General features: G+C 33.1%; 1 protein-coding gene across 4 annotated transcripts in view; it reads left to right on the top strand.

The window, feature by feature from the left end:
* LOC143250588 (IQ motif and SEC7 domain-containing protein 1-like) overlaps positions 1-21,082 on the top strand; it is a 172,416-nt gene extending 151,334 nt beyond the window's left edge. Inside the window, exons 6-14 of one of the 4 annotated variants that reach the window (XM_076501380.1) lie at positions 213-294; positions 1,517-1,724; positions 7,442-7,581; positions 8,848-8,973; positions 14,491-14,590; positions 16,898-17,019; positions 17,291-17,504; positions 17,950-18,002; positions 19,712-21,082. In XM_076501380.1, coding sequence (XP_076357495.1) covers positions 213-294; positions 1,517-1,724; positions 7,442-7,581; positions 8,848-8,973; positions 14,491-14,590; positions 16,898-17,019; positions 17,291-17,504; positions 17,950-18,002; positions 19,712-19,936 — 1,270 coding nt within the window. In that variant the 3' untranslated portion in view covers positions 19,937-21,082. The remainder of the gene's footprint in view (positions 1-212; positions 295-1,516; positions 1,725-7,441; positions 7,582-8,847; positions 8,974-14,490; positions 14,591-16,897; positions 17,020-17,290; positions 17,505-17,949; positions 18,003-19,711) is intronic. The other 3 variants (XM_076501381.1, XM_076501382.1, XM_076501383.1) reach the window with 3 other exon arrangements.
* The last annotated feature ends 6,822 nt before the right edge of the window (positions 21,083-27,904 follow it).

Consider the following 27,904-nt stretch of genomic DNA (forward strand, 5'->3'; position numbering starts at 1 on the left):
AGTGTTTGATTATCACATTAACTGATGTCTTGTCAATTGATGAACATAACATCATCATCTTGTATTTTAAATTTGTTTTTTCTTATTCAATCTAATCATGTGTTTTAAAATGCATTATTAAGCTTATTTAAAAAGGATTATTGGTTCTTGATATTAATTTTATATAGTCTCTGTTTCTCATGAAATAACACTTTACTATTTCTAACTTGTAGATGTTTTGTTGAAGAAATTGATCTAGCTGGGATGCAAGTCGATGTTGCTCTCAGGAAGTACCAAACTTTCTTCAGAATGCCAGTAAGTTTCTTTTCCCTTAACATTTGAATAGCTCAGTGTTTACTTTCATATCTTCTGAAAGTATTCATAACAAATGTGCAATTTTTTATAATAAATTTACATCATAGGCATATTTTTTATAATTATCTATTTTTAAAAATTCAGAAAATAATAGAAATAATGCTCTTTCTCTGTAACAATAGCTGGTATGGGTAGAGAAAGCACTATGTAGAAGAGTGAACAATGTTTTGACCTTCTTAGGTCATTATTAGGTTCACCAGCCGTTTTTACATGTATATTTTCTCTCTACAAGTGAGTTTTCTCATATCACGGATCATGAATGCTCTTTCTCATTTTCTGTTCTCACTATCCCATTCACACTACCCTGTTTGTGTTTTATTGTGGACCAGTTTCTCTGTAATAATATTTAAATAATGATTATCACAAAGCAACATCTCATTGTCTCAGAGATTAATTTGTTAACCAAATTTTGTAATAATAATTTTGAATCATTTAATCATTTCCAGAATATTTATCATATACTGACTGTGCTATAAGAGGTGGAACAAGAAGGAGCATGTGTTCACAAATTCTGAGTCAGTAGAAAGGTTTTTCTTTAAATGTGGAGTGAGGCTTTGTACAATTTTCATGGAAAGCTGTTGTTTCAATTTTGAGTCCATTGGCAATGGTTAACCTAGTAAATAAGGTGCCCACCCCTAAATTTAAATATATCATCTGTATATGGATGTGATGTTGTGAAATTGAGGCCCATGTTAGAATGTAAAGTGATCTATATTGCTAATACTGTAATGATATGAGTTACTTGCAGCTAAAATTAATTGAGGTTACTGAAAGGTATACAACAATGATGATCATCCTCCCATGGGATCTCAGTATGTTTATGGACTTCCAAAGATTCACCACAGTGTCAACAGCAGATATCCCATTATGACTTTACTCTGAAACTAAAAAACGCAAACAGATAATGATGATGATCAGTAAATTAGTTAGTTTGTGAATGGCACGTGATAAGGTAATGGTGATTTTCTCTAACTTGATTTGGCAAGTAAATCATTCACGTTTGTTTTGGAAAAATCAATTGAACCTCTCCCAGTTCTATTTTTAACTAGCATTTACAGAATAAATATTACACAAAATTATTTGTGCAAAATATGTACATAGCATATGCCTCCATTTAACCAACTGGTTTAGAGGTAAACAGTATTATTTTTGTTTTCTGTAGGGTGAAGCCCAGAAAATTGAGAAGCTAGTAGAAGTTTTCAGTAATAGGTACATAGCGTGTAATCGAGATATAGTATCAAAATTTCAGAATCCAGAAACTATCTTTATTCTTGCTTTTGCTATCATCATGTTGAACACTGATCTTCATACACCAAATCTGAAAGCTGATAAACGTATGAAACTTGAAGATTTTGTAAAAAATTTGAGAGGTAAGGTGTACTTTTATTTGTGTTTTCATGAATTATCTTGATGTCAGGGCTGCCTAGATGTTGTTAAAATAAGTTATTGCTTATCTTCATGCACTAAGGAACAAACTGTATTGTAGCTGAAACCAGATATTGTTTTCTTCAAATTTTACAAAAGTATACACACAGTTACTCAGTTTATTCATGGGTGGTATTATGAACAAGTCATGATTTCCTCAGTGTCTCTATCCTAAATTTGTATTACATTGTAATGCACTGAAGCAAAACATTGTTACAACCAGGATCAAACAAAATAGTTTATTAAAATTAAACTTTTAAACAATTACAAATTTTATCAATTACAAAAACAGTTAGTAAACATATTAAATGACTAGGACTTGATACAGTTGCTAATAAACAATACATTGTAAATAAATCTCAGTGCTATTAATTCCAATAAATAACAAAAATAGAAAAAACAAAAGGAGAAACAGTGTAATTCCAAAAAAACAAAACATCCAAAATGAAACTACTTCTCTTGATCAGTAACAATATCGAGCAACAATTAGCAGTAATTCAATGTAATTATATCCTGTGAACTAACTTGTTTACATCAAGAAATGGTTTTTATTTATTGGGTAGACCATGAAGTTACATCTCATGTGATTAGCTATTACCATAATTTTCATAATATCTCACAACATTAACATCTGTACAACACTGCTAGGGTAAACTCGTGTCAGTTTCATAATACAAAGATACTGAAAGTCAGTGTGCTATAGAAAGGAGAGTTAGTTCTTTAATATTGGCACTTGATATTTTTTTTAGACAGGATTAGAGTAAATCAATCTGTTAACACCTTTATCTCTTTTTAGTAGCTATATTTTGTGTCCAGCGATACCAAGTGTGGGACACACATATACCCAATGTTATTATTCATTAGTATCTATAAGCCTATCCTCAAACTGAAATCCTTTCAAGCAAGATTAAAATAAACTAATCTATGAGCCCTTGGGTGTGGTGAAATACATCAATAAGAAGGATTTAACTTCCTGAGGCCAAAATTTTAATGAGATCTCAAATCGATCAAGAGATTATGGAGCTATGAGCTAAACTTATACATCCCTTTATCATCTCAACCTGTATATTCACACACATTAAAAATTTCCTCCACTCAAACAATTTTGCATGATATACATCAGCTCCACCCAAATATATTTATATATGAGAAATGTGCACTTTTTTGTACACTTATGCATACTAGAAATGATCTTCTCCCATACATTTACGCATGGGACACATCATTTCTACTGATATATATGCCAAATGTATTATACACTTTTTAAATACCTCATGCTAGGTTTGTTGTGGTCAAAGTATTGCTATGATTATACAAAAATCCTTCCTTGGATGATGAGGGGTTAACTAATAATGAAAGATTTTTAAAATCTTGCTAATAAATTTCAGACTAAAGAATGAACCTTTTGCATAGCATTATTTTTAGGTGATAAAGATATAAAATATCAGTATAATTCTGCACCATAATATATAGATAACAAGGAACCACTTGTGCACTCTTTCTTAATTGAAAGAATGTATAAGTTTCAAAATACACATTATTTTTCAGGAAATCACCAGTTACCCTCGTAATTCGTAGTTCTAAGGATAAGCTTAATTGTTACTATTGTAATGGTAGAAGTAAAAGAAATGAGTGATTTCAAAGCATTAATAAAAATGGAGGATTTTGATGTAATGGAAGTAACTGAAACATGGTTAAATGTAGATGATTTTGATGGCAAAAGTTTTTTTTTTGAAATACATGATTAGAGGATATTTATTAGGGATAGAGTAGTAATGAGAGGGGAAGATGTGGCTCTATATGGAATGTGTGAGTTACATCTTGTTGAAGTTAAGGATATCAAAGATAGTAGCAAAGACATTGAATCTATTTGGGTTTATATTAGTAAATATAAAGGGAAAAGGCTTTTAGTGGGTGTTTGCTACACACCAACAAATGATACTGATGAAATTTGGGAAAAACTTCACAATGAAATTAGGATTTCAGCTGTTAATAAGGTCATAATTATGGATAATTTTAATTTCAGACATATAAACTGAGAAATGCTAGAGTTAAACCATGAGGGAGAAAGATTCCAAAAACCGTTTCAGATTACTTTTTTTACCAATTAGTCAGGGGTGGAGTTAAGCCTAAATGCCTAGTCAGCTAAAAATAGCAGAGGGGCAGACTGTATTCATACAAATATTATACATCAAGTGAAAGCAAATAGGGAACTGATCATCTTAAGCTTATCATTAAATCTGCCCCTATAATTATACAAGAAACCTACTAGAAGCAATGGTGTTTTAGATTTATTGTTAACTTCAAATAGGGAACTGATCATCTTAAGCTTATCATTAAATCTGTCCCTATAATTATACAAGAAACCTACTAGAAGCAATGGTGTTTTAGATTTATTGTTAACTTCAAATAGGGAACTGATCATCTTAAGCTTATCATTAAATCTGCCCCTATAATTATACAAGAAACCTACTAGAAGCAATGGTGTTTTAGATTTATTGTTAACTTCAAATAGGGAACTGATCGTCTTAAGCTTATCATTAAATCTGCCCCTATAATTATACAAGAAACCTACTAGAAGCAGTGGTGTTTTAGATTTATTGTTAACTTCAAATATAAAAATGATCTAGATTCCAGAGGGTGGAAAGTGGGGAATTTGCAGGTGCAAGTGATCATTGTTTTATTAGGTTCAATGTTTTGAGGCATAAGGAGGTAAGGAATAATGATATTTTGGTTATATATGTCAAGAAAGCAAATTTTGAAGGGACACAACAACTGTTAATTGTGGTGAATTTGGCAGCTGAGTTATTTGAAAACACTAATCAGACATGGAAAATTTTTAGACATTAGTTTTCAAATCTTCATGGCAAACATATTCCTTATACAAAAAAAAGGTAGTTGTAAGTAAAGTGCCAGGTTGGCTCACAAAGAGAAAGAAAAGATAAATAAAAACATCACAAATTTAAGATATTTAAATTGACTGGTATGACAGGAGAGTTAGAATACTATAGAAAACCAAGAAAGTTGCTCAAACAGGAAATTAGGATATCAAAAATAATGTATTAAGAAAGTTGGCTGAAAATATAATGATTAACAGTTAGGAATTCTTTAATTACACTAAGGGTAAACAGAATATTGGGATGTGGTAGAACCCTTAAGGGATGATAAAGGAAGCCTTGTATTTGATGACTATGAAATAGCAGGGTTACTAAATTCTGCTCTTTCTTTGGTTATTAGTTATGAATAGCTAAGCAGTATTCCTCATCCTGAGCAACTGGTAGATGGAGGCAGGGTAAAAAATATGACTGCATTAATTCTGAGTTTGTTCAAAAAGTTTAAAAATGAGAAGGCTCCTGGGCTAGATAATATTTCCCCAAGGGTTTTGAAGGAGGTTAACAATTGAATATGTTAGCCACTTGCTATTTTTTTTGTAAGTCCTGGAATAGTGGGCAGTTATCAAAAGATTGGAAGTTAGCTAATGTAATTCCTTTTCTTAAGGAAGGTGATAAAATTGACCAAGGAATTATAGACCCATTAGTCTTACATTAGCTGTAGAAAAAAGTTTTGGAAAGTCTGAATAATGATGCTTTGCAAAACATTTAAAAAAGTTTACAATTTTATTGGACAGTTAACATGGTTTCAGTATGGGAAAAATCTTTTGACATTCCTTGAAAAGGTTACTGCTTATATAATGAGGGTAAGGTTGCGAATTTGGTGTATCTGGATTTTCAGAGAGCATTTGCCAAGCTGCCACCTAAAACGCTTGTAAAAATGGCATTTGTAGGTGTTGGCGATAAGTTACTTAATAGGATAGAAGAGTGGCTGGATGGAAGAAAGCAGATTGTTGTTACAGATGGAGAATTCAGTCAAACTGGATTAATGTTACAAGTGAAATACATCAAGCTCAGTCTCAGGACCTTCACTATTTTTTATTTACATTAGCAACATAGATGAAAGAAGCATCAATAAATTTGCAGATGATATTAAGGTCTTGGGTGTTTTTAGTTGTGTAAAGGATACTGCTGATTTACAGAAGGATTTATATCATTTAGTGAGTTGAGCAAATAAACAGCAAATGGGTTTCAATTGTAACAAATGCAAGATAATGCTTGTGGGTTATCATAATTTGAATTATATGTATAATTTGGATGGGAATAATCTTAACAATGTAAGGAAAAAGGGATTTTAGTATAATTGTTGATCAGTCTCTAAAACCATCCAAGCAATCTGCTGTTGCTAGTGGTAGGGCAAATTGGATTTTAGTTTATATTTAGATAAATATTGAATACAGGTCTAAAGAGGTTATCATTTCATTGTATGCCTCATTATTTAGGCCAGATCTGGAGTACTGTACTCAGTTTTGTGTACCTTACCTAAGGAAGGACATCAATTTGTTAGAAACAATTCAGAGAAGGGTTACTAAGATGGTGCCTATGATGATGGGTTTGTCACATAAGAAGAGATTAAGATCTTTAAAATTTTCTCTTGAAAAAATAAGAGTTAGAGGGTATCTGATTGAGGTGTTTAAGACTGATAGAGTGGATGCACCATCCTTTTTCATATTTAATGGTGGGCCTAGAGGGCACATAAATTTTGACAAGATAGGAGTCATCTTCAGCTAAAACGGTTATATTTTTCTAACAAGATGTTTGAACTATGCAATGGGTTATTTTCAGATATTGTAGAGGCAGTAAATTTAAGTGAGTTTATGAAAACCTTTATTAACTATATGAATGACAATAACTGAAATTAAGATTTTTTTTTAAATAGTGTTAGTGTAGAGGATAAAAAAAAGTCAACATGGAAAAAATAGGTTCCATGTTGTCTCTAATTATTAGGTTATGTTATTATGGACTCTGCTCTCTTTCTCTTCTATCATTAGAAAAATTACTTACATTCAGTTTTTTTCCCTCTTGCATATGAAAAACAGTATATTTTTCCTGGTTTTGTTATTTCTCTTTCTTTCAGCATCTTTATTTTTCACTCAGCTTCATTCGTTATTTATGTTTTCCATTACTTCAAATACAGCTAAATATTTATAGTACCATTTTTAGATAAAATTTAATAAAATGATTTACACATTGTATCTCTATCAGTGTTTACCACAATTTAATTCCTTTAACTTATATTTTGTTCCCTTTATTAAGTATATGAAACTGATAGTATTTATGTGTTATGTGAATATGTAGTGTTTAGTGTATCCTCTTTTTGATAGTGTTTTCTATTTACTAGTACTTACATTTTGTTATTGGTGGACAGTATATAGTTGTGTTGTTACTGTTTAATTATATTTGCTGTGTTGCTAGTGTTTAGATCTTTTTATTGGATAGTGTGCATATCTCTTTATTTCCTGGGTTTATGCTGTTTAGATATACCACTACAATGGAAATTGTATATTATATATTCCTGCAAACAATTTGGTGCTCACAAATAATATTTTCAAACACTTTTTGCAGTATCAGGTACTAGGCCCAGTTAATAAAATGTCCTTACATAAATTTGTCCTTGCAAATCAAAACTATTTGGTTGAATATAAACTATCCTCATATTTGACTTCTTAATTTTATCTTCTTGATTTTCAAATGTTATGTTGTGTCTAGAGTTTTGACTTGTCCTGCTGATACACTTTTTAATGCTAATAAACAATAATTACACTATATAGGAATTGATGACGGTCACGACCTTGACAGAGACATGCTAGTAGGAATCTATGAAAGAATCAAAGCAAGTGAATTTAAACCAGGATCTGATCATATGACCCAAGTCCTGAAGGTCCAACTAACGATAGTTGGTAAAAAGCCAGTAAGTAACAAATCTTAAAATAGCCTGACAAAAGTGTCTAAAAATATTAAACTGGTCAGATAATATTAATTTCAATGTACTGTGCTAAATATTATTTACTTCGGAAGAGTCTCCAATTTATTTTGTTACGTATGTTAAAGTATTACTATCGCAAGTAACTGGAATTTTTAACTTGAGCTTAATAGTTAATTAAATGCTAATATGTATTAAGTTTATGTTATTTGCCAATAAGATTGACACATACAATTTCCTTTTAACACAAATATATTTTAATATACACACATGAAAACAAAATACAATTTAAAATAACGGTTATTACTAATAGTTATTACAAATGATAGTTTATATACTACAGCTTATAAAGTTATAAACAGTACTTATTCTCATATCTGGTCTAGAACTGAATATTTGAATATTTTATCGATGATCCAGGTCCCTGACGAACGAATTAATTCTGAGTTAATATTGTCACACACCTAACTTAGGTTAGCTGGTTAGGCTGGTCTTTCTAACGATGTCTTTCTTGGCTAGCCTCTTGTCCTTACAAGTTCACTTCTTCCAGCGAGGAAGATATATAATGTCCTCATGGAAATAATAACATCCGAAGTAATTCACTGAAGATTGGTAATGTTCGAAATCTGACTTTCCTGTTTAAACTCTGTAGTTTTCCTATTAATAGACGTTAATGGCAATTACAGCTTCCTAGGACTATAGCATACTGACTGTAGCTGTCCAGCAATAATATTTTCCATCGTCTAGCTATTTTTTTTATGAGATTCACGTGATTTTGTAGAACATTCGACAAAATTCTCGCGCGCTTTCGTCAAACAAGCATTGTTGATTTTTACACCATACATGGACATTGCCCTGAAAAGGATCAGAATAATATTCAGTTCAATAATTACAAATTCCAATACGGCAAGACCATAAGTACGGGGGAGAAGGAAGAGGTCATTGAGAACCTATCCTCTAGGGTATGAACATTTCTTACCCAAACAACGAGAGAGAGAGAGAGACCCACGAATGTTCTAGATATTTCAAGATCAGACGGGACTTGTGCAATACATATTCAACATCGTACGTCACATGCAAAGAAGAAAACTATACAGAAAGAAGCGAAGGTATTATAATAAACGTATTACGATAAATCCGTCACAGCTACAAACTTGGGTATGATTAATGCTTATTTTCTGAACCTTGCACAGTCTCATACGCAGAAGATAAGTCTGATACTATTATCCTTAATATACATGTTCTTATTTACAGAACCTTGCACAGCCTCACAGAAGACTAGTCTGTTACTGCCGGCTCTATGAAGTTTATGATATTAACAAAAAAGAAAGAGCAGGAATCCATCAACGAGAAGTGTTCTTGTTTAATGACACTCTTATGGTAAAGATTAGATATGATACTTATGCAATAGTAAATCAAAAGATAGTTAGTGACATTTATGACTATTAGTATTAGATGGGTTGTTTTATTTTTTAATCACAGACTTTATATTTAAGTTGTACAAGTGATATGAGAAAATATATTTGATTCTCATAAAATGCCTTTCATAAGTGTAAGTCTAAATAAACTATTTCAATATTTTTAAGAGCAGTTCTAAGTATTTTACTTGAATTTTGTATTAAATTTGGTTGCAATTGTACTACTGCACCGAATTAACTTTGGTTTTATATTAATTTATAATTTTAATGTAAATTTATTTCAGTAACAGCACGCCGCTTAACGCTACTTATTACAGCTCTAATTTAAATTAATGCAATTAACACTTGTAGGGCACGAATCCAGGACAACTAGATACGTAAGAAAAAATGATTAAGTAGAAAACTTAGACACCACTTGTTTATTTATATAAATATGATAGTACTGTCTGTGTAATTACTTCACAGGGTGTGGATGGATCTTCAACAAAACTGGTATGGAGGTTCACTAGGTCCATATGAGGGTACTTGCAAATTTTCAATTTTGTTGTTTTCATGAAGGTCTTTGCGTTTCTTACCACTACTTTGTCCTCTGTACATGGTTTTTCACCAAATTTAGTGAGGAGGTTCACTGGGTCCGTGGAGACATAAACAGAATTTTTTTCAATTTTGCATTTTGCAGTTTTTATGGGCGTTTTTGCGTTTTCACATTTTTATCACATACGACACAAGAGACAAATCTGTTACTGCTGCACAGTAACCATCATGTGACCCAGTGTGAAACAATGTATGACCATGTAACTACTTGCCTGTCTGTTGTGTATCAAGCTATCTAAACAGATAATATGTAATGTACAGCTGAATTTCTAGTTTAGTAAACCATTGCACCAATATTTTCTGGACCTTGCACAGTCTGATGCATAAAAAATAAGTCTGCTACTATAACTCATAATGTACATATTCTTATTTGTAGTTATAAATTAAAACAATAATTACAGCAGATGTGTTTCATGTGCAACACAACAACAGCGTAATCAATGTGTTCCATGTGCAACACTACAACAGCGTAATCATATAAGACGTCATAAGTTACACCAAACTATCTAACAGCCAAAAGATAAAGAAAAATTAATGATTCTCTTAATCTTTTGCTTATTCAGAACTAAACTCTTTTGGATGCTGAAACTGCACATATAACTTTTCACATATAGTATGCGTATCTTCACGAAATTTGTACATTATAATTTTTAACTGCATGAAATATATTTCGAAATCTTTCTAAATGCATAAAATGTCAGTTTCATGACATTTCAATTTACTTACTCGAAAATATTTCACAGCAGGCTTATGAATTATATAGATCTTGTAGTGTTTTATTAAAAAATTAACACCCATCTAAAATTATTAGATGTCTAAATGTTGTACTTTCTCATTTTTTAGGTGTCTAGTTGTCCGTTTATGTAGGCATGAACTTTTGATCATTCAGAACAAAACTCTTTTGGATGCTGAAAACTGTAAATAATTGAAATTTAAAGGAGGACATTGTCTTTATTATATAAAAATAGCTCTGAGAGTATTATTATTTTCTAAAGCTTTGATATTTGCAGGGGCGTGGATCCTGGGGGGGGGAGGAATATATCCCTCATTTATTTTAGGTAGGGGGTATGGTGCATACAATCACCCCCCCCTACAGTTTGGTCTGTTAAATTGTTTTATTGCATCACAGGCCTACAAATTGCATATAAAATTGTGTGTTTGTTCTTGTGATTCTCGTGTTCTTACCAATCGAATTACATAATTAGGCCTAGATGTAGGCTTTGTCAGTAGCCGAAATGTACATCTTTAATATAGGCGAGCCTCTAAGCTTTTCAATCTAAGCGATAGTTCGTAAGTATCAGTCAGTAGGCCTAAGTATACATGTAAGGCTTCCAAGCACTATCACAGTATCTACCTACGTCTTGTACGTAGTGTAAGATTAAGTAAAATTTTCATCACAATAGATTGAACAGAACATGAAATTCGAAAATATTACTCCCAAGCGTAAACTCCTGTGATCTAGATCTGGCAGGCCATTTGTAGCTTGTAGCTGCATCAATCTTATGTTTATATTGTGCGGTTTTCCGACGCCATTTGTTTTTATGCATGTCTAACCGGTTTTATTGTCGAACGCCTTACTCTCCTTAGCTGTCGAATCCGCTGACCATAGTATACGTTTAGTGTACAGTTAACGACAGGTTCGGGCCGCTCGGATCCAGACGCGCCCATCACCCCCCTCCGCTCCCTTTAGTCTGAGCCTCGATTTTACAACAGGGCTCATGAGACCTGTGTTTGTAGCCCTCATTAATCCATGAAATTTCAGATTATCACCGCCCTCTAATAAAGTGCTGGTGCTTTATGGTAAAAGAACAATATATTAACTTATCATAGATAGTAAAAATATTGTATTTTCTTGTATAATTAGAACACAAAAGGAGCGATTTCAACGGCCTGAAGCCTCTACTTGAATTGTATTGCTAGTTTTTGTTTAGGTGTTTTTATTTAATAGACGTGCTTATGGACATTATATCACAACGTGTTTGCCTTTTGATGAGCTTTAACAGGAATATAATATATTTGTGATTCTTTAAGTATTTTTCGAGAAACTTGCAATTACTTGTGTTGTAACTAGCACACATTATTGTCCAGCGATGCCCAGGCGGTCAGTCGGCTCGGTAGTCACTGTGAGGTTCGCGCGTTCCACTTAAACACATTGTATAGTTCAGTCCTACTTCCATTTTGTTCTATCTTCGTTCGTTGTACGTTAGAGTTTTTCAATAAAGACTGTGTTTTAGCATGTTGAGTCATCCAGGAAACAGATTCCATTTATGACAAGCAAGCGTCTGAAACTTTCCGATATTAGACAGTTCTGCAATAGGCCCAGCATGGCCGAGCGTGTTAAGGCGTGCGACTCGTAATCTGAGGGTCGCGGGTTCGCATCCCCTTCGCGCCAAACATGCTCGCCCTTTCAGCCGTGGGGGCGTTATAATATTACGGTCAATTCCACTATTCGTTGGCACTTGAGAACATGATCACATCTGGCAAGATTGACAACTCAGTTATAACTTCTATCCAGAAATCTCTGCACAACGGCTCGAGTTTCAGTTGCCCATGTTCAAAGGAACAACAAAAGCAGTATCTCTGAAAGGTGCGAAGGATGCTTACTGTAAAATGCATGAAACAAGCCAGCAGATGTTTAGTGAAGTGTTTCTTCTCATGAAAATTTTGCTTGTTTGTCCAGTATCCAGCTGCGAATGTGAACGCAGCTTTTCTTCATTAAGACGATTGAAGACGTGATTAAGGTCAACTATGTCTCAGTGCCGTCTCAACCACGTGTCAGTTTGTCACACTCACAAAGATGAGGTCGACAAGATAAATATAGAAGAGCTTATGAAATAATTCATAAACAGATCATCACAAAGGAGGTCTACGTTTGGGAACATGTAGACTAGAGGACTAAATGAATCTTACTTCAATGAAAAGTATGAATAATTATGTGCTACATTGTATTGACGTGTAATTTTTAAGAGTTCACAAAGACATTTTAATTATTTTTATCAAACAACATGAACAGTTTTTCAGTAGATATAAATTTATCAAGGGTAATTACTAATTTTATTAATATTTGAAAACGTAATTCATGCAATGAAAGTTATTAGTAACCTTGTCAAGTATAATGGCCATCTTTTATACTGTGCAGTGTGCAGGAATAAATTCATGTGGCAGTTAATTTGTGACACATTTGTCTTTATTCTATTAACATTATGAAAACTGTTCACAACACCTCACTTATACAAACCTACATGGAAACCTTGAAGTATCGTGGCAACAAGATTACTCTGTGATTGCATGTTTACAGCTTTCAGGTTCACCAGAGATTACCAATTTGCAAATTGAACAGTCCACATAAGTGGTTGCAAAAATCATCCCCCCATCGGGTGTAAAAAATCTACGTCCCTGGATATTTGGTTAGGATTTATGAGTCAGTGTCGTGTTTAGTAGCTTTAGAACCTTCCAGCAAAAAGTACCTCGCACTTTTACCCTAGGAAATTCAAAGTCAAGGGACGATGGGCTCGCTTTTAAGTTTATGCTATTACAGTCAAGAGAATACTATAATGTCACTTTTCATATACAATACGTGTATCTTCACGAAAATTTGCAGGTTATCAGTGAACATTACAAGGCTTTCATAATCAAGACATCAGATTTTTTATGAAGTTTTAACATTTTTAAGTAATGATTTGGCAGTGTATTTTTTTCCTTCGGAAGTCGACTGTCCAACTTGCAGAGTAATTTTGATTTTAAGATTAAAATACTTTTAAGCATCTGAAAATTGTCAAATTTTACACGCGAAATCTTTATAATTTTCAGATAATTATTAAACGTTTTTCTTGAGGAAAAACTTCATATTTTGTCTCTGTATAAATTACACTTTTTGCGTTCTAAAATGATTGCAAATTATACCAACAAACCACAAATGTTAACCCTGAAAAGAATAATCCGAGTAATTTGAAGCATTGAATACGCCTCTGAACCATAACCATAACAAAAAACGTCATTTTGAAAAGTATGATGTTTTTACAGAATTAACTTGAGTGTTTTTTACCTTATGAACCTTATTTACCTAATGTCTTCCAACGAAATAAATCGACAGCTTATCTCCAAAATCAAAATTGAAGTAACTTGCTGGTAACAGGCCTATTACATATGACCTGACCTATGACACAAAGTTGCAGTTAGTCCTTATGATTTTTATATTTCTCTTTATATATTTATATTCTTATATTTTTATAAGACAGAAGATTGACCCCAACTACGCTATCTCAGGAGATTTCGCAAAGCTGCATCGGTCCCTTTGATGACCAATTACACCGTCAAGTAACAAGAGATTGTTCCCTATTACGCTGTGTTATGGCTTAATGTCATCACGACCGCATCGGTCTCTTAAATAACTTGCGTGCCCAATTAACACAAAACTACCGTAGTAACGAAAATTTTCAATATTTAGCTACGTGGTAGGCGTCTAGATATTTTAAGTAAAGGCTGCTGACAAATCTACCGACTTTTATAGTATTGAAAATTAAATGTAACAAGTAATGTAAGGAAAAAGAACAACAACTGGAATTATTTTGGAAATAAACAAAATAATAAATATAATATAAAGATCCATGTTGTCAGGAAATTTTGGCTACGCGTATATTTTTTTACATATATAAATAGAATATTTTCTTACTTGTATAAAAAAATTAAAATATTTGCATACGTTAACATGCGGCCCACTTAGGCTCTCCTTCCCCGCTGCAACTGCGAGTACCAAAAGACAGCACTGTTATGAGTATGTATATGTATGGTGAAATTAATTATATATATATATATATATATATAATATTGAGAAAATGACTTTGTTGCATTAGTAAGAGAAAGAACTTTGTATCTACTTTCAAAGGTTACAAAAATCCTCAGCAAGAAGAAAACCAGCATCACATATACGTTTAGACAGTCTTTTCCTTTGTGTGGGATGAGTGTTACTCTTTTTGAAGCACCCTGTAAGTCTTGTACCAATAAGATTGTTTTTCTTTCTTTCTTTTTTTGCTGTTGTTGTTTATGCACAAAATTACATAGCGCGATATCTGTACTGTACCAACCACAGGTATCAGAGTTTGTTTTTAGGATTATTTGTCCTCAAATTTATCACTAAGCCACTTTTCCCCTGCTTTTGAATTTAACTTTTATTTGTGCATTTTTTCTTCATTTTACGTTGAATTTGTCTCATTAAGGTTAATTAGAAATTGATATGCAATAAATCTTGCCGTAGAGAATAATGCTACGTAAGAAGTATTGCTATTTATGAAAATTGTAATTTACAATTGTGGATTTTGTATTAGAAGCTACAGATGGTTCTTTAACAGTATCAGTTTATAATGAGAATAATTAACATACTTTCTGTATTCATGGATATTTACAATAGTATTAATTTATGTTAGGTAAATAGAATTGTTTTTTATTGTTTAATTTATGATTTGTAATTTTGGTTGTTTTACGTCATTAATTTTATCCTGAAGTTCCTTTTTGTTTTACAAGATAAAACTAAATGAAAATATTCTTGAATATTGTTTCTTTAGTTGACATTATAAGTTTTTTTATTGATAGTATTGTTTGTTTGTTTTGAATTTCGCGCAAAGCTACTCGAGGGCTATCTGCGCTCGCCGTCCCTAATTTAGCAGTGTAAGACATCACCACCCACCGCCAACTCTTGGGCTACTCTTTTACCAACGAATAGTGGGATTGACCGTCACATTATAACGCCCCCACGGCTGAAAGGGCGAAGTATGTTTGGTGCGACCGGGATTCAAACCCGCGACTCTCAGATTACGAGTCGAATGCCTTAACATGCTTGGCCATGCTGGGCCTCTTGATAGTATTAAGCCCTAACTGAACTAAATCTAAAAACAGACATAAGTTAAAAGTGTTAACTTCTCTATTTATCGAACATACGCCGTACTACATTTGACCGCAGATGGTCTCTCATATTTTGCATAATTAGTTTTAATTCCATTAAAACTTTCCACTTCACTAAACTCAAATAGATATAACAACTCAGTTGTACTTTTTTTTTAAATATAATTCATGTTAGTGTTATTTCTTAAAATATTTCTTAATCACGGCCCATGCTATTATTTGTAACGTTGTTCTGTCGTTCGTTTCGCATGTTAGTTTTGTATTATTTGATAAAAAAAAAACACATCCTTACACGTAACGATAACGAATTAATTTATCTATTCTATACTGTTTACTACAGTATAGACCTAAGCTTTTAAGTATCGTTTCAACAAATATCTCCCGCTAATGATACTACTAATCTACAAAAAATAAGTTTACGTGTACAATTCCTTGGATAATTGAATGAAAGTAACCGAATACACTGAATATATGTAAGAAAGGTTATCGCTGGATAACCTTTCTCACAATGAACTGAACTCTCGTTCTAAGTACTTCTCTGAATTCTTATCAACATCATTAACATTAAAAGATAATATACTACATGTATATATTGCAAACCGTTCTGTCTGTCCGAGCGCTGCGTTTGAAAGCTGTACAGCAGGCAAAGCTTAACCTTTAACTTTGAAGTGAGGGAGAACAGGCAGAAATAATGTTCTTGCCAAATTTTATTTTGCAAGCAGGATATTCTACGTTAAATTTTTAGGAATTAAAGAGACATTTCAAAATGTATTATTATAATAAGGTTAAAAGGTTAAAGGTTAAAAATATAGTTTTACCGTACACTATTGTTGAGTTGCTCTTAGCATAACTGAAATGCTGAACAATTACATTTTTATGATTGGCGATATAAGTAGCTCAGAACTTTGGCTCTGAGTGAAACCAAGAATACAACACAATTAACCTTTATAAAAGTACGCGAAATAAATTGATAGATTAACTTAAACATTTTCGTCACTGGGGACGGGCACTTTTGCTTGTTTGCAAATTATACACTTCTCATCTATAGATATTACACAACGGTTTTCGATAATTACATCATCAGGGCTAGAAGCACTCTCTAGCAAACATTAAAATTACAGTTTGCAACACTTTTCTTCAGCAGATAGCCCGATGTGGCTATGTTACAAGAAAAAACAAAAAAACAATACTTTTCTGAGTCTTGTTATTTGTTGTTTGTATCAGATATTATTTCTTGGTGTTTATGTAATTTGATGAACCTCTTTGAATGGCTAAAATATTGAGAAAATAATATTGTGAATCTATTATGAATGTTAAATTTCAAATCCGAAAGCTTTTCTCTGAATACATCGGAAATATATAAGAATAATAGCCATCTGTAACTTTTTCAACAGATTACATGCATGGGATTCGACTTGCACAAAGGCTTAACAACAAAGTTTTGATTACATTCAATGCCAGAAATGAACATGACCGTAGCAAGTTTGTGGACGATTTGAAGGAGTCAATTTTAGAGGCAAGTCTCGCCTTTTACTCAAGAAACCAATTTCTGTGTATTTATTTATTTTTATACTTTATAATATAAGAATGTCACAGGTCATTAGATATTTCATTGAAACAGCTTTCTTGAGTTCTAGATTTAATACTTTTCGTGCATGTTGTTTAGTTTAAGAATATTTTTGTGACTTATTCAACCAGTGGAATTAGTGTAACGAATTGAAACATATATATATATAACGTGGAAAAAAATTGCTTTAAAAATTAAGCAAAAATGGCTTTTCCCAAAGATGGATGAAATGGAAAACCTTCGGATAGAAGCAGAACTTGAGAAGCAGAAATCTCTGAGAAGCAGAACAGTAGAAAACAGAGATTCTGGAGTGGCTGATATAGTAATTTTTCCAACAACTAGCCAAGAGAATATCAGACTTTCACCTGATGGCCAGTCTTCAAACCTAAAACGTTCAACTTTATCTAATTCTCTACTTGACCTCCATGACCAACGTAGGTTCAGTTTATTTTTATTACACAGTTTGCCATAAGATCATAAATGTTGTATATTGTCTGATTGCTATATTCAAATTCCTTTTTATTGACCCTCTAATCCCTGGAATTTTTTGTTTTTAAGCTTCTGTTTACTTTAAATCTTTAACACATGGAATTATCTGTTTTAATGCCTCTAGGTATATTTAACTATATTTTCAGCCCTCTAATGTTTGTTGTTGCTTGCTTCTAAATTTCTCCACTACTATTAAAATATTTTTATATGTTCCTCTTTTCTCTAGGGGTTATGTTTGTAAATATCTTACTGTTGTTAACTGCCTTTAATTTTATGGTAACTGTTGTAATATATATTTAATTCCTAACCGATTTAAATTTTACACCTTGCGATATGTAAGGTTACATTGAAGTGGTTTTTTTGTGAACACTTTGTTTGTTTAATATTTAGAGGTGAATAAGCCTATTCGAAGAGGTAGTGCAGGTTCCCTGGACAGTGGAATGGTAAGTTTATTATGTATAACGAATGTCATTATCTATTGCAACAGTTGTTTGTTTATGAGATTACAGTTAAATGAAAAGTCGATCTTGTATGGCCTGGAAATGGGGGTCTAGAATTGCAATTTGAGAGTCGAGGGTTCGCATCCCTGTCATACTAAACATGCTCACCTTTTAAACCGTAGGAGCGTTATAATGTAACAGCCAAGCCCACTGTTTGTTGCTAAAAGAGTAGTTCAAGAGTTACGGCGAGTGGCGATGACTAGCTGCCTTCTTTATAATCTGTCAGTGCTAAATCAGGGACGGCTAGCATAGACAGATAGACCTCCTATAGCTTTGCGTGAAATTTAAAAGAAACAAACATAAAGAATGAAAAGTTTGAGATATGAAAGTTTTTATTTTATAGATTACTATTGTAAACTATGTTTTGATATTTTGACTTAGAAGTTCTGTATCGGTTGCATGAGTGAATTGTGGTATTTACATACCTATTGATGAGTGTCCAGATTTGATGTTTTTTTTAAATTTTGCGCAAAGGTACACGAGGGCTCTCTGTCCCTGATTTAGCAGTGTAAGACTGGAGGGAAGTGAGTTAATCACTGCCAACTCTTGGGCTACTCTTTTACCAACGAATAGTAGAATTGATCGTAACGTTATAACGCCCATACGGCTGAAAAAGCGAGCATGTTTGGGGCGATGGGGATCCGAACTCGCGCCCCTCATATTACGAGTCGAATATCTTAACCGCAGCCTTATTGTATTTTCGTGAGATCTGAAGTAAAATTGATTGTGTAAATCACCAGAGAGTGAGTTAGTAAGTGAGTAAATGAAACATAGTTACTTAAGGAGTTGATTATTGACTTAGCGAGTGTAATATACTTTTAAGTTTTTGCCACAGATACAAGAAGTAATTTAGCAAATTACTGTGAAGTTTTGTTTGTGACCTAAAACGATCTTTTGGTTGTCATTAGTTCGTGAAATTGTATAAATTGGAAAACATTCAGTTGAAAAAATAAAATACTTTTTTCTCATTAAGTGAACTAAAAATTGCGTGCGTTTTTTTGCTATTACGAGTGTTTTTTAAAAGCAACCGTCAACCTCCAACCTCGGTAATTGGTTCAAAGAGTCTGGCGCCAAACATGCCCGCCCTTTCAGCCGTGGGGCATTATAATGTGACAGTCAATCCCACTATTCGTTGGTAAAAGAGTAGCCCAAGAGTTGGCGGTGGGTGTTGATGACTAGCTGCCTTCCCTCTAGTCTTACACTGCTAAATTAGGGACGGCTAGTGCAGATAGCCCTCGAGTAGCTTTGTGCGAAATTCAAAAACAAACAAACAAAACAATCAAATAGTTTGACAATGTCCTTGTGGCAGCGGGTACTGGTGACTTTTTTTTTCTTGTTACTAGTTGCAAGTTACGGTTAGTTTAATCTGAATTTACTACAAGGGGGTCTATGTCCTGTACCTTTAGTCCAATGTGGAAATAAAGTGTTGTTCAGGCTGAAAATTTCGCTTTCATCATATTTCTTTTTAGAATAAAATAAAAGATATCAAATTTATAATGTCTCACTGCAAGTACGATTAAATACTTGCTATTATTTAGTTCTGATACATCAAACATGAGTGTATTTGAGTGTATAGGGTTGTAAACGATATCTAACAATAACACGTTCTAGTATTTAATTGTAGAATTTTTTTTTATATTTATTCTTTCCAGTCAGTGTCTTTCCAATCGTCTTCAGCAAGCACGGGAAGTCAGGATTCACAATCACAGACCGTGGCCAGCAACCGGAGACACGCCCCTCTACAACAGGGAACCATGGGAACCCCTAGTGAAAGATTTGTAAATCAGCAAGGCTCTCTTGGAGGGTTGTTTGGAAGAAAGATCAAGACTCCTAGCAGAGGGGTCGTAATACGAACTGCTGATAGTACAGATGTTTAAAGAACATTAACTCATAGAAAATAATATTGTTTACTTGAGTTAATCGATCCTGGGGATGAAACGTCTATGGGAAAAGACGGTGAACTCGAAGTCATAATAGTAAAATATTATGAAAATGTACAGTAATACCGAAGTAATATCTATTGCAGTTTACTTTCCTAATTGTATGCTTTGCTACAGCTAGCCTTTCTATTGGGAAAGAACATAAGGGATGAAGTACATTAACACTTAACTCGTTTTCAAGGCATACTGTAATAGAGTGATTTAATTTTCTTGACATTTTGACTTGTATAGTGGAAGCAGTTAATTTGCATTTAAAATGAACGATGGTATTTCTTCCCAAAGATTCTACACAATGTACGAGTTAAGCTGTGTTTTAAGAAACGCTGTGTTCCATTCTTTTAATTTCACTGTTCGAGTGCGTCAGACTTATGCTATAGGGTGTGGCATAAAATACGCTTGTACATACACAAATCTAAAAGAGGAGGAAGGGACATTGTAAAGCTTTCTAGTACGATAGTGTTATTGTATAGGTCAAATTCTGTAAATATATGTAGGCCTTCCAGCTACTACTGAAACAGAAATGTTTTTCTTAGCTTTCAGTATCATTAGTTTTTGGACGTTTAACTGAGTTACGAAAAAAAAGGATATTTTTGAGAATTGTACAAGCCTGAGTGCATCACTTGGTCCGTCATCGCGGTTGGCGCATGAAGGTGCGGATTGAGAGGTTTAAAGTTCGTGCCCTAGTGTGCTCAAAACTGTGGGGACGTTAGAACAGCGACAGTCAGTCCAGTTCTCCATTTTAAACAAATAGGTAAATCTCTTGTGACAGCTTGTGTTGCTGTCTGGTAGGCGCTCTTCCTTCTGTCTAGTACCTAAGTCCTATGGGTCTCTGACTTAGCCGTTTAGCCCATGTGCGCAGAAAGTGTCATTGAAAATTAATATTCCAATTCCATGAAACATTACGCAGTACTTAGGACCAGTTTAACCATATATGTTGTTATAATTATGTCCAGTGTATGACGCATAGTTTACATGCCAGTCCATAACAAGTAATACAATTATCTTACTGTTCTAAATCACCCAGTTAGTGAAAAAATTTGTATATGTCAAATAAAAGATATTGCAAAAAAAAAAAAAATTGTCTTTTAGTTATCCGCTCAGATTTAACAGTAGAGTTTAAAGAAGCACTTTCTGCAGACTCATAAAAGAGAACGAATAATAATAAGACATCAGCATAGTATAATGCAAAAATAATTGAAAGGTAATAACGGACCATTAAATATGTAAGACTGTCATCCGGCATGAAGTACGAAACACGTCAGAGCACGTTCTCTCATGTTTAATAAACATACAAACGTTTTACATCTACGTACTTTAAATGAAATAAACATAAATCACGGTTGATTCTTTTTTTTTTGCACATTTCAAATTGTTGATGAGAAGTAATTTATTAAATAAACAGAGCAATAGATGGAATAATTTTACAAAAACCTGACGTATTTTCTTCGTAACTATTACCACATTTAACAACAGAGCAATAGATGGAATAATTTTACAAAAACCTGACGTATTTTCTTCGTAACTATTACCACATTTAACAACTGAGCAATAGATGGAATAATTTTACAAAAACCTGACGTATTTTCTTCGTAACTATTATCACATTTAACAACAGAGCAATAGATGGAATAATTTTACAAAAACCTGACGTATTTTCTTCGTAACTATTATCACATTTAACAGCAACAAAACAGCTTAGGAGAAATACTGTTAATATTATATTTAAATATGCAACGCTATAATCGATTATTCGCCAGAAATAAGTTTACAATATACTGAAATATATAGCTATTACAATATTTCGCACTTGCTTATTCTGGATACAAGTAAAGCAGTAATAATATCAAAAACGATGAAAAGCGATATTGGCTGAAAAATAAACTTAATGATTTGAAAAGAGACCTTGAATACTAAGAGCTAAGACTGTAAAATCAAATAAATAAACAGAATGCAAATTTATAGGTACACAATTATTTTTATTATATTTAGTTTTCAGTAGTGTCTATTTAAAAGCAACTCCTAATGGCTTAACGTTAAATCTGAGGAGTTATATCGCTAAAAGCATGGTTTCGATACTCGTTGTGAACACTGGCATAATACGTGTAGAGTTTGGTGATATGTAAATTGAGAACGAACTAAATGAAAATGTTTTAACTGAGTAAACCGACAAACGTTGCATTTCATTTATTGTATCATTCTAACTTTTGAAACAAGTGTTGTCATTTTTCTTAGTTAATATTGTTCTAATATCACTACTGTAATATTCTTTTACAAACAGTCTCACAGAACTGTCAGGATGTTGTTATCTCGTCTTGTTCGATAGGGTTGTATGTTTGATAATATATAGCACTGATCTCGTGATGACGAGGAACTTACTTGAAATAAAAATGTATTCTCAAGACGGCTGGTATGCGTATTAAAACTTTGATTAACAAAGGTTAACAAATAAGATGACCTAAGAAAGTCGAAGCGTTGTTCTGCACTTTATTTTAACTAAAGTTTTAACACCCATAACAGCCGTCTTTAAAATACAGTGCACTGATCTAATGTTAGAACGCTTCCAATGATAATAAAACCTGTATCAGGATTGTCAAGTCAGGCAAAGTTTTCGAAATCGTTTTATGCCTTGAAAGTAATCTTAGACTTCTATCTGCTGTTAGGTCATGTGTAAATTCCTGGCTACTATATTGAATATCACACTTTTAAAAAATAAGCAAATTAAGTTATATTGAATTAATCTGTTGTTCGAAATCATTTGTATTATTGATTCAGACATAAGGTTCTGTTTATATTTACCAGTCAGTTTAGGTATTAGGACATTTTATTTCCCAGACAAATGCACAATTTCTGAGATAAAATGTTAGGTACATCAGTTGCCATGATTACTATATAAGAATTTATAATATTAGTGGTAAAAAAGGTAGGCAGTTATACTATAATTTCAAATTAAAACACACCGGATATAATCAGATTTTTGGAAGTGTGTGATTCTTTGGTCATTTCGTACATTCAGAATTCCTTAGAATGAAGAAAAAGAAAACAAAATATGTATAATCAAAAATCCGTATTACTCCTGTATGCAGGGCATGTATGTAAGACTGTCACCGTTCTCTTTTGTATACGTAAATGTTATCATTTATTATGTGGTTTTGTTCAAGATCTATACAATTGTTCTATATTTCCACAGTATTTCCTCAAAATGTCTATGTGCTTATAAGTTAGAAAGTAGTATTTATACAAAAAAACATTCCATTTACATTTACGTTATATATATAAAAAAAACACTCCAAAAAGATTTTATTCAAACCTGACGTTTCGGCTTACGCCTTTCTAAAAGGTTAAAAAATCACATAAATTTTTTTAACTTTTGAGAAAGACGTAAGCCAAAACGTCGGGTTTGAATCAAATCGTTTTTGCTTTTTTGTGAAGTGCGATTGGTTATTTTTTAAACATAATTTCAATCCTTCAATCTGATGGGTAAAGTTTAGAAACTGATACGACTTTCATTGATAAATTCGTTTTTCTCTTACTTCCTGGTTTGCCCAGTGAGACGGTAGAAAGTTCATGGACTTGCAACATTAAAATCCGGGATTCGATTTCTTTCTGTGGACTTACCATATAGCCGATTATAGCTTTGCGCTAAAACAAACTCTTCCTGGTTTTTCTGTATTGTGTATTTCCTTTATAAAAGGCTGGGCGTGGCCTTGAGGTAGGACTGGAAACTTGGGGGTTTATGGTTCGCGGCAAAAATATGCTCCTCATTTTGAGAACAGGAGTGCACTACAAGAGTGATGATGAAAACCCACTATTTGTTCAAACAATTGTACTACAAGAGTGATGGTGAAAACCCACTATTTGTCTACAAGAGTGATGTTGAAAACCCACTATTTGTTCAGATAATTGTACTACAAGAGTGATGGTGAAAACCCACTATTTGTTCAGACAATTGTACCACAAGAGTGATGGTGAAAACCCACTATTTGTTCAGATAATTGTACTACAAGAGTGATGGTGAAACCCCATTGTTTGTTCAGACAATTGTTTGCTGTTTATTACTTCTTTTCTCTATAAACTACTGTTTACAAATTCAGAACAGTTGTGGGCATATAGCTGTTTGTGCAAAAATATATATATATGTGTATATTTTACTATTATTTCAGCGCAAACCTACAATGATTTAAAACATTATCAAACATTCAAAATCCATTCCCAACAATGATGTAAGGCTAAGAATACTATAATTACTGGGACAGTTTGTATCACTTCCCTTGAAAAGAGAAGTAACAATAATTACTGGGACAGTTTGTATCACTTCCCTTGAAAAGAGAAGTAACAATAATTACTGGGACAATTTGTTACACTTCCCTTGAAAAGAGAAATAACAGTAATTACTGGGACAATTTGTTACACTTCCCTTGAAAAGAGAAATAACAGTAATTACTGGGACAGTTTGTATCACTTCCCTTGAAAAGAGAAGTAACAATAATTACTGGGACAGTTTGTTACACTTCCCTTGAAAAGAGAAGTAACAATAATTACTGGGACAGTTTGTATCACTTCCCTTGAAAAGAGAAGTAACAATAATTACTGGGACAATTTGTTACACTTCCCTTGAAAAGAGAAATAACAGTAATTACTGGGACAGTTTGTATCACTTCCCTTGAAAAGAGAAGTAACAATAATTACTGGGACAGTTTGTTGCACTTCCCTTGAAAAGAGAAGTAACAATAATTACTGGGACAGTTTGTTACACTTCCCTTGAAAAGAGAAGTAACAATAATTACAGGGACAGTTTGTATCACTTCCCTTGAAAGAGAGTAACAATAATTACTGGGACAGTTTGTATCACTTCCCTTGAAAGAGAAGTAACAATAATTACTGGGACAGTTTGTATCACTTCCCTTGAAAGAGAAGTAACAATAATTACTGGGACAGTTTGTATCACTTCCCTTGAAAGAGAAGTAACAATAATTACTGGGACAGTTTGTTACACTTCCCTTGAAAAGAGAAGTAACAATAATTACTGGGACAATTTGTTACACTTCCCTTGAAAAGAGAAGTAACAATAATTACTGGGACAATTTGTTACACTTCCCATGAAAAGAGAAGTAACAATAATTACTGGGACAGTTTGTATCACTTCCTTGAAAAGAGAAGTAACAATAATTACTGGGACAGTTTGTATCACTTCCCTTGAAAGAGAAATAACAGTAATTACTGGGACAGTTTGTATCACTTCCTTGAAAAGAGAAGTAACAATAATTACTGGGAGAGTTTGTTACACTTCCCTTGAAAAGAGAAGTAACAATAATTACTGGGACAGTTTGTATCACTTCCCTTGAAAAGAGAAGTAACAATAATTACTGGGACAGTTTGTTACACTTCCCTTGAAAGAGAAGTAACAATAATTACTGGGACAGTTTGTATCACTTCCCTTGAAAGAGAAAGTAACAATAATTACTGGGACAATTTGTTACACTTCCCTTGAAAAGAGAAATAACAGTAATTACTGGGACAGTTTGTATCACTTCCCTTGAAAAGAGAAGTAACAATAATTACTGGGACAGTTTGTTACACTTCCTTGAAAGAGAAGTAACAATAATTACTGGGACAGTTTGTTACACTTCCCTTGAAAGAGAAGTAACAATAATTACTGGGACAGTTTGTTACACTTCCCTTGAAAGAGAAGTAACAATAATTACTGGGACAGTTTGTATCACTTCCTTGAAAGAGAAGTAACAATAATTACTGGGACAGTTTGTTACACTTCCCTTGGAAGAGAAATAACAATAATTACTGGGACAGTTTGTTACACTTCCCTTGAAAGAGAAGTAACAATAATTACTGGGACAGTTTGTTACACTTCCCTTGAAAGAGAAGTAACAATAATTACTGGGACAGTTTGTTACACTTCCCTTGAAAAGAGAAGTAACAATAATTACTGGGACAGTTTGTATCACTTCCCTTGAAAAGAGAAGTAACAATAATTACTGGGACAGTTTGTTACACTTCCCTTGAAAGAGAAATAACAATAATTACTGGGACAGTTTGTTACACTTCCTTGAAAAGAGAAGTAACAATAATTACTGGGACAGTTTGTTACACTTCCCTTGAAAGAGAAGTAACAATAATTACTGGGACAGTTTGTATCACTTCCTTGAAAGAGAAGTAACAATAATTACTGGGACAGTTTGTATCACTTCCCTTGAAAGAGAAGTAACAATAATTACTGGGACAGTTTGTATCACTTCCCTTGAAAAGAGAAGTAACAATAATTACTGGGACAGTTTGTTACACTTCCTTGAAAAGAGAAGTAACAATAATTACTGGGACAGTTTGTTACACTTCCCTTGAAAGAGAAGTAACAATAATTACTGGGACAGTTTGTATCACTTCCCTTGAAAAGAGAAGTAACAATAATTACTGGGACAGTTTGTATCACTTCCCTTGAAAAGAGAAGTAACAATAATTACTGGGACAGTTTGTTACACTTCCCTTGAAAGAGAAGTAACAATAATTACTGGGACAGTTTGTATCACTTCCCTTGAAAGAGAAGTAACAATAATTACTGGGACAGTTTGTTACACTTCCTTGAAAAGAGAAGTAACAATAATTACTGGGACAGTTTGTTACACTTCCCTTGAAAGAGAAGTAACAATAATTACTGGGACAGTTTGTTACACTTCCCTTGAAAGAGAAGTAACAATAATTACTGGGACAGTTTTTACACTTCCCTTGAAAAGAGAAGTAACAATAATTACTGGGACAGTTTGTATCACTTCCCTTGAAAGAGAAGTAACAATAATTACTGGGACAGTTTGTTACACTTCCCTTGAAAAGAGAAGTAACAATAATTACTGGGACAGTTTGTTACACTTCCCTTGAAAGAGAAGTAACAATAATTACTGGGACAGTTTGTTACACTTCCCTTGAAAAGAGAAGTAACAATAATTACTGGGACAGTTTGTATCACTTCCCTGAAAAGAGAAGTAACAATAATTACTGGGACAGTTTGTTACACTTCCCTTGAAAAGAGAAGTAACAATAATTACTGGGACAGTTTGTTACACTTCCCTTGAAAGAGAAGTAACAATAATTACTGGGACAGTTTGTTACACTTCCCTTGAAAAGAGAAGTAACAATAATTACTGGGACAGTTTGTTACACTTCCCTTGAAAGAGAAGTAACAATAATTACTGGGACAGTTTGTTACACTTCCCTTGAAAGAGAAGTAACAATAATTACTGGGACAGTTTGTTACACTTCCTTGAAAGAGAAGTAACAATAATTACTGGGACAGTTTGTATCACTTCCCTTGAAAGAGAAGTAACAATAATTACTGGGACAGTTTGTATCACTTCCTTGAAAGAGAAGTAACAATAATTACTGGGACAGTTTGTTACACTTCCTTGAAAGAGAAGTAACAATAATTACTGGGACAGTTTGTATCACTTCCTTGAAAGAGAAGTAACAATAATTACTGGGACAGTTTGTATCACTTCCTTGAAAGAGAAGTAACAATAATTACTGGGACAGTTTGTTACACTTCCCTTGAAAGAGAAGTAACAATAATTACTGGGACAGTTTGTATCACTTCCCTTGAAAAGAGAAGTAACAATAATTACTGGGACAGTTTGTATCACTTCCCTTGAAAGAGAAGTAACAATAATTACTGGGACAGTTTGTTACACTTCCCTTGAAAGAGAAGTAACAATAATTACTGGGACAGTTTGTTACACTTCCCTTGAAAAGAGAAGTAACAATAATTACTGGGACAGTTTGTTACACTTCCCTTGAAAGAGAAGTAACAATAATTACTGGGACAGTTTGTTACACTTCCCTTGAAAGAGAAGTAACAATAATTACTGGGACAGTTTGTATCACTTCCCTTGAAAGAGAAGTAAC

Source organism: Tachypleus tridentatus, chromosome 5, assembly GCF_004210375.1.
Source record: "Tachypleus tridentatus isolate NWPU-2018 chromosome 5, ASM421037v1, whole genome shotgun sequence".
Taxonomy (NCBI): domain Eukaryota; kingdom Metazoa; phylum Arthropoda; class Merostomata; order Xiphosura; family Limulidae; genus Tachypleus; species Tachypleus tridentatus.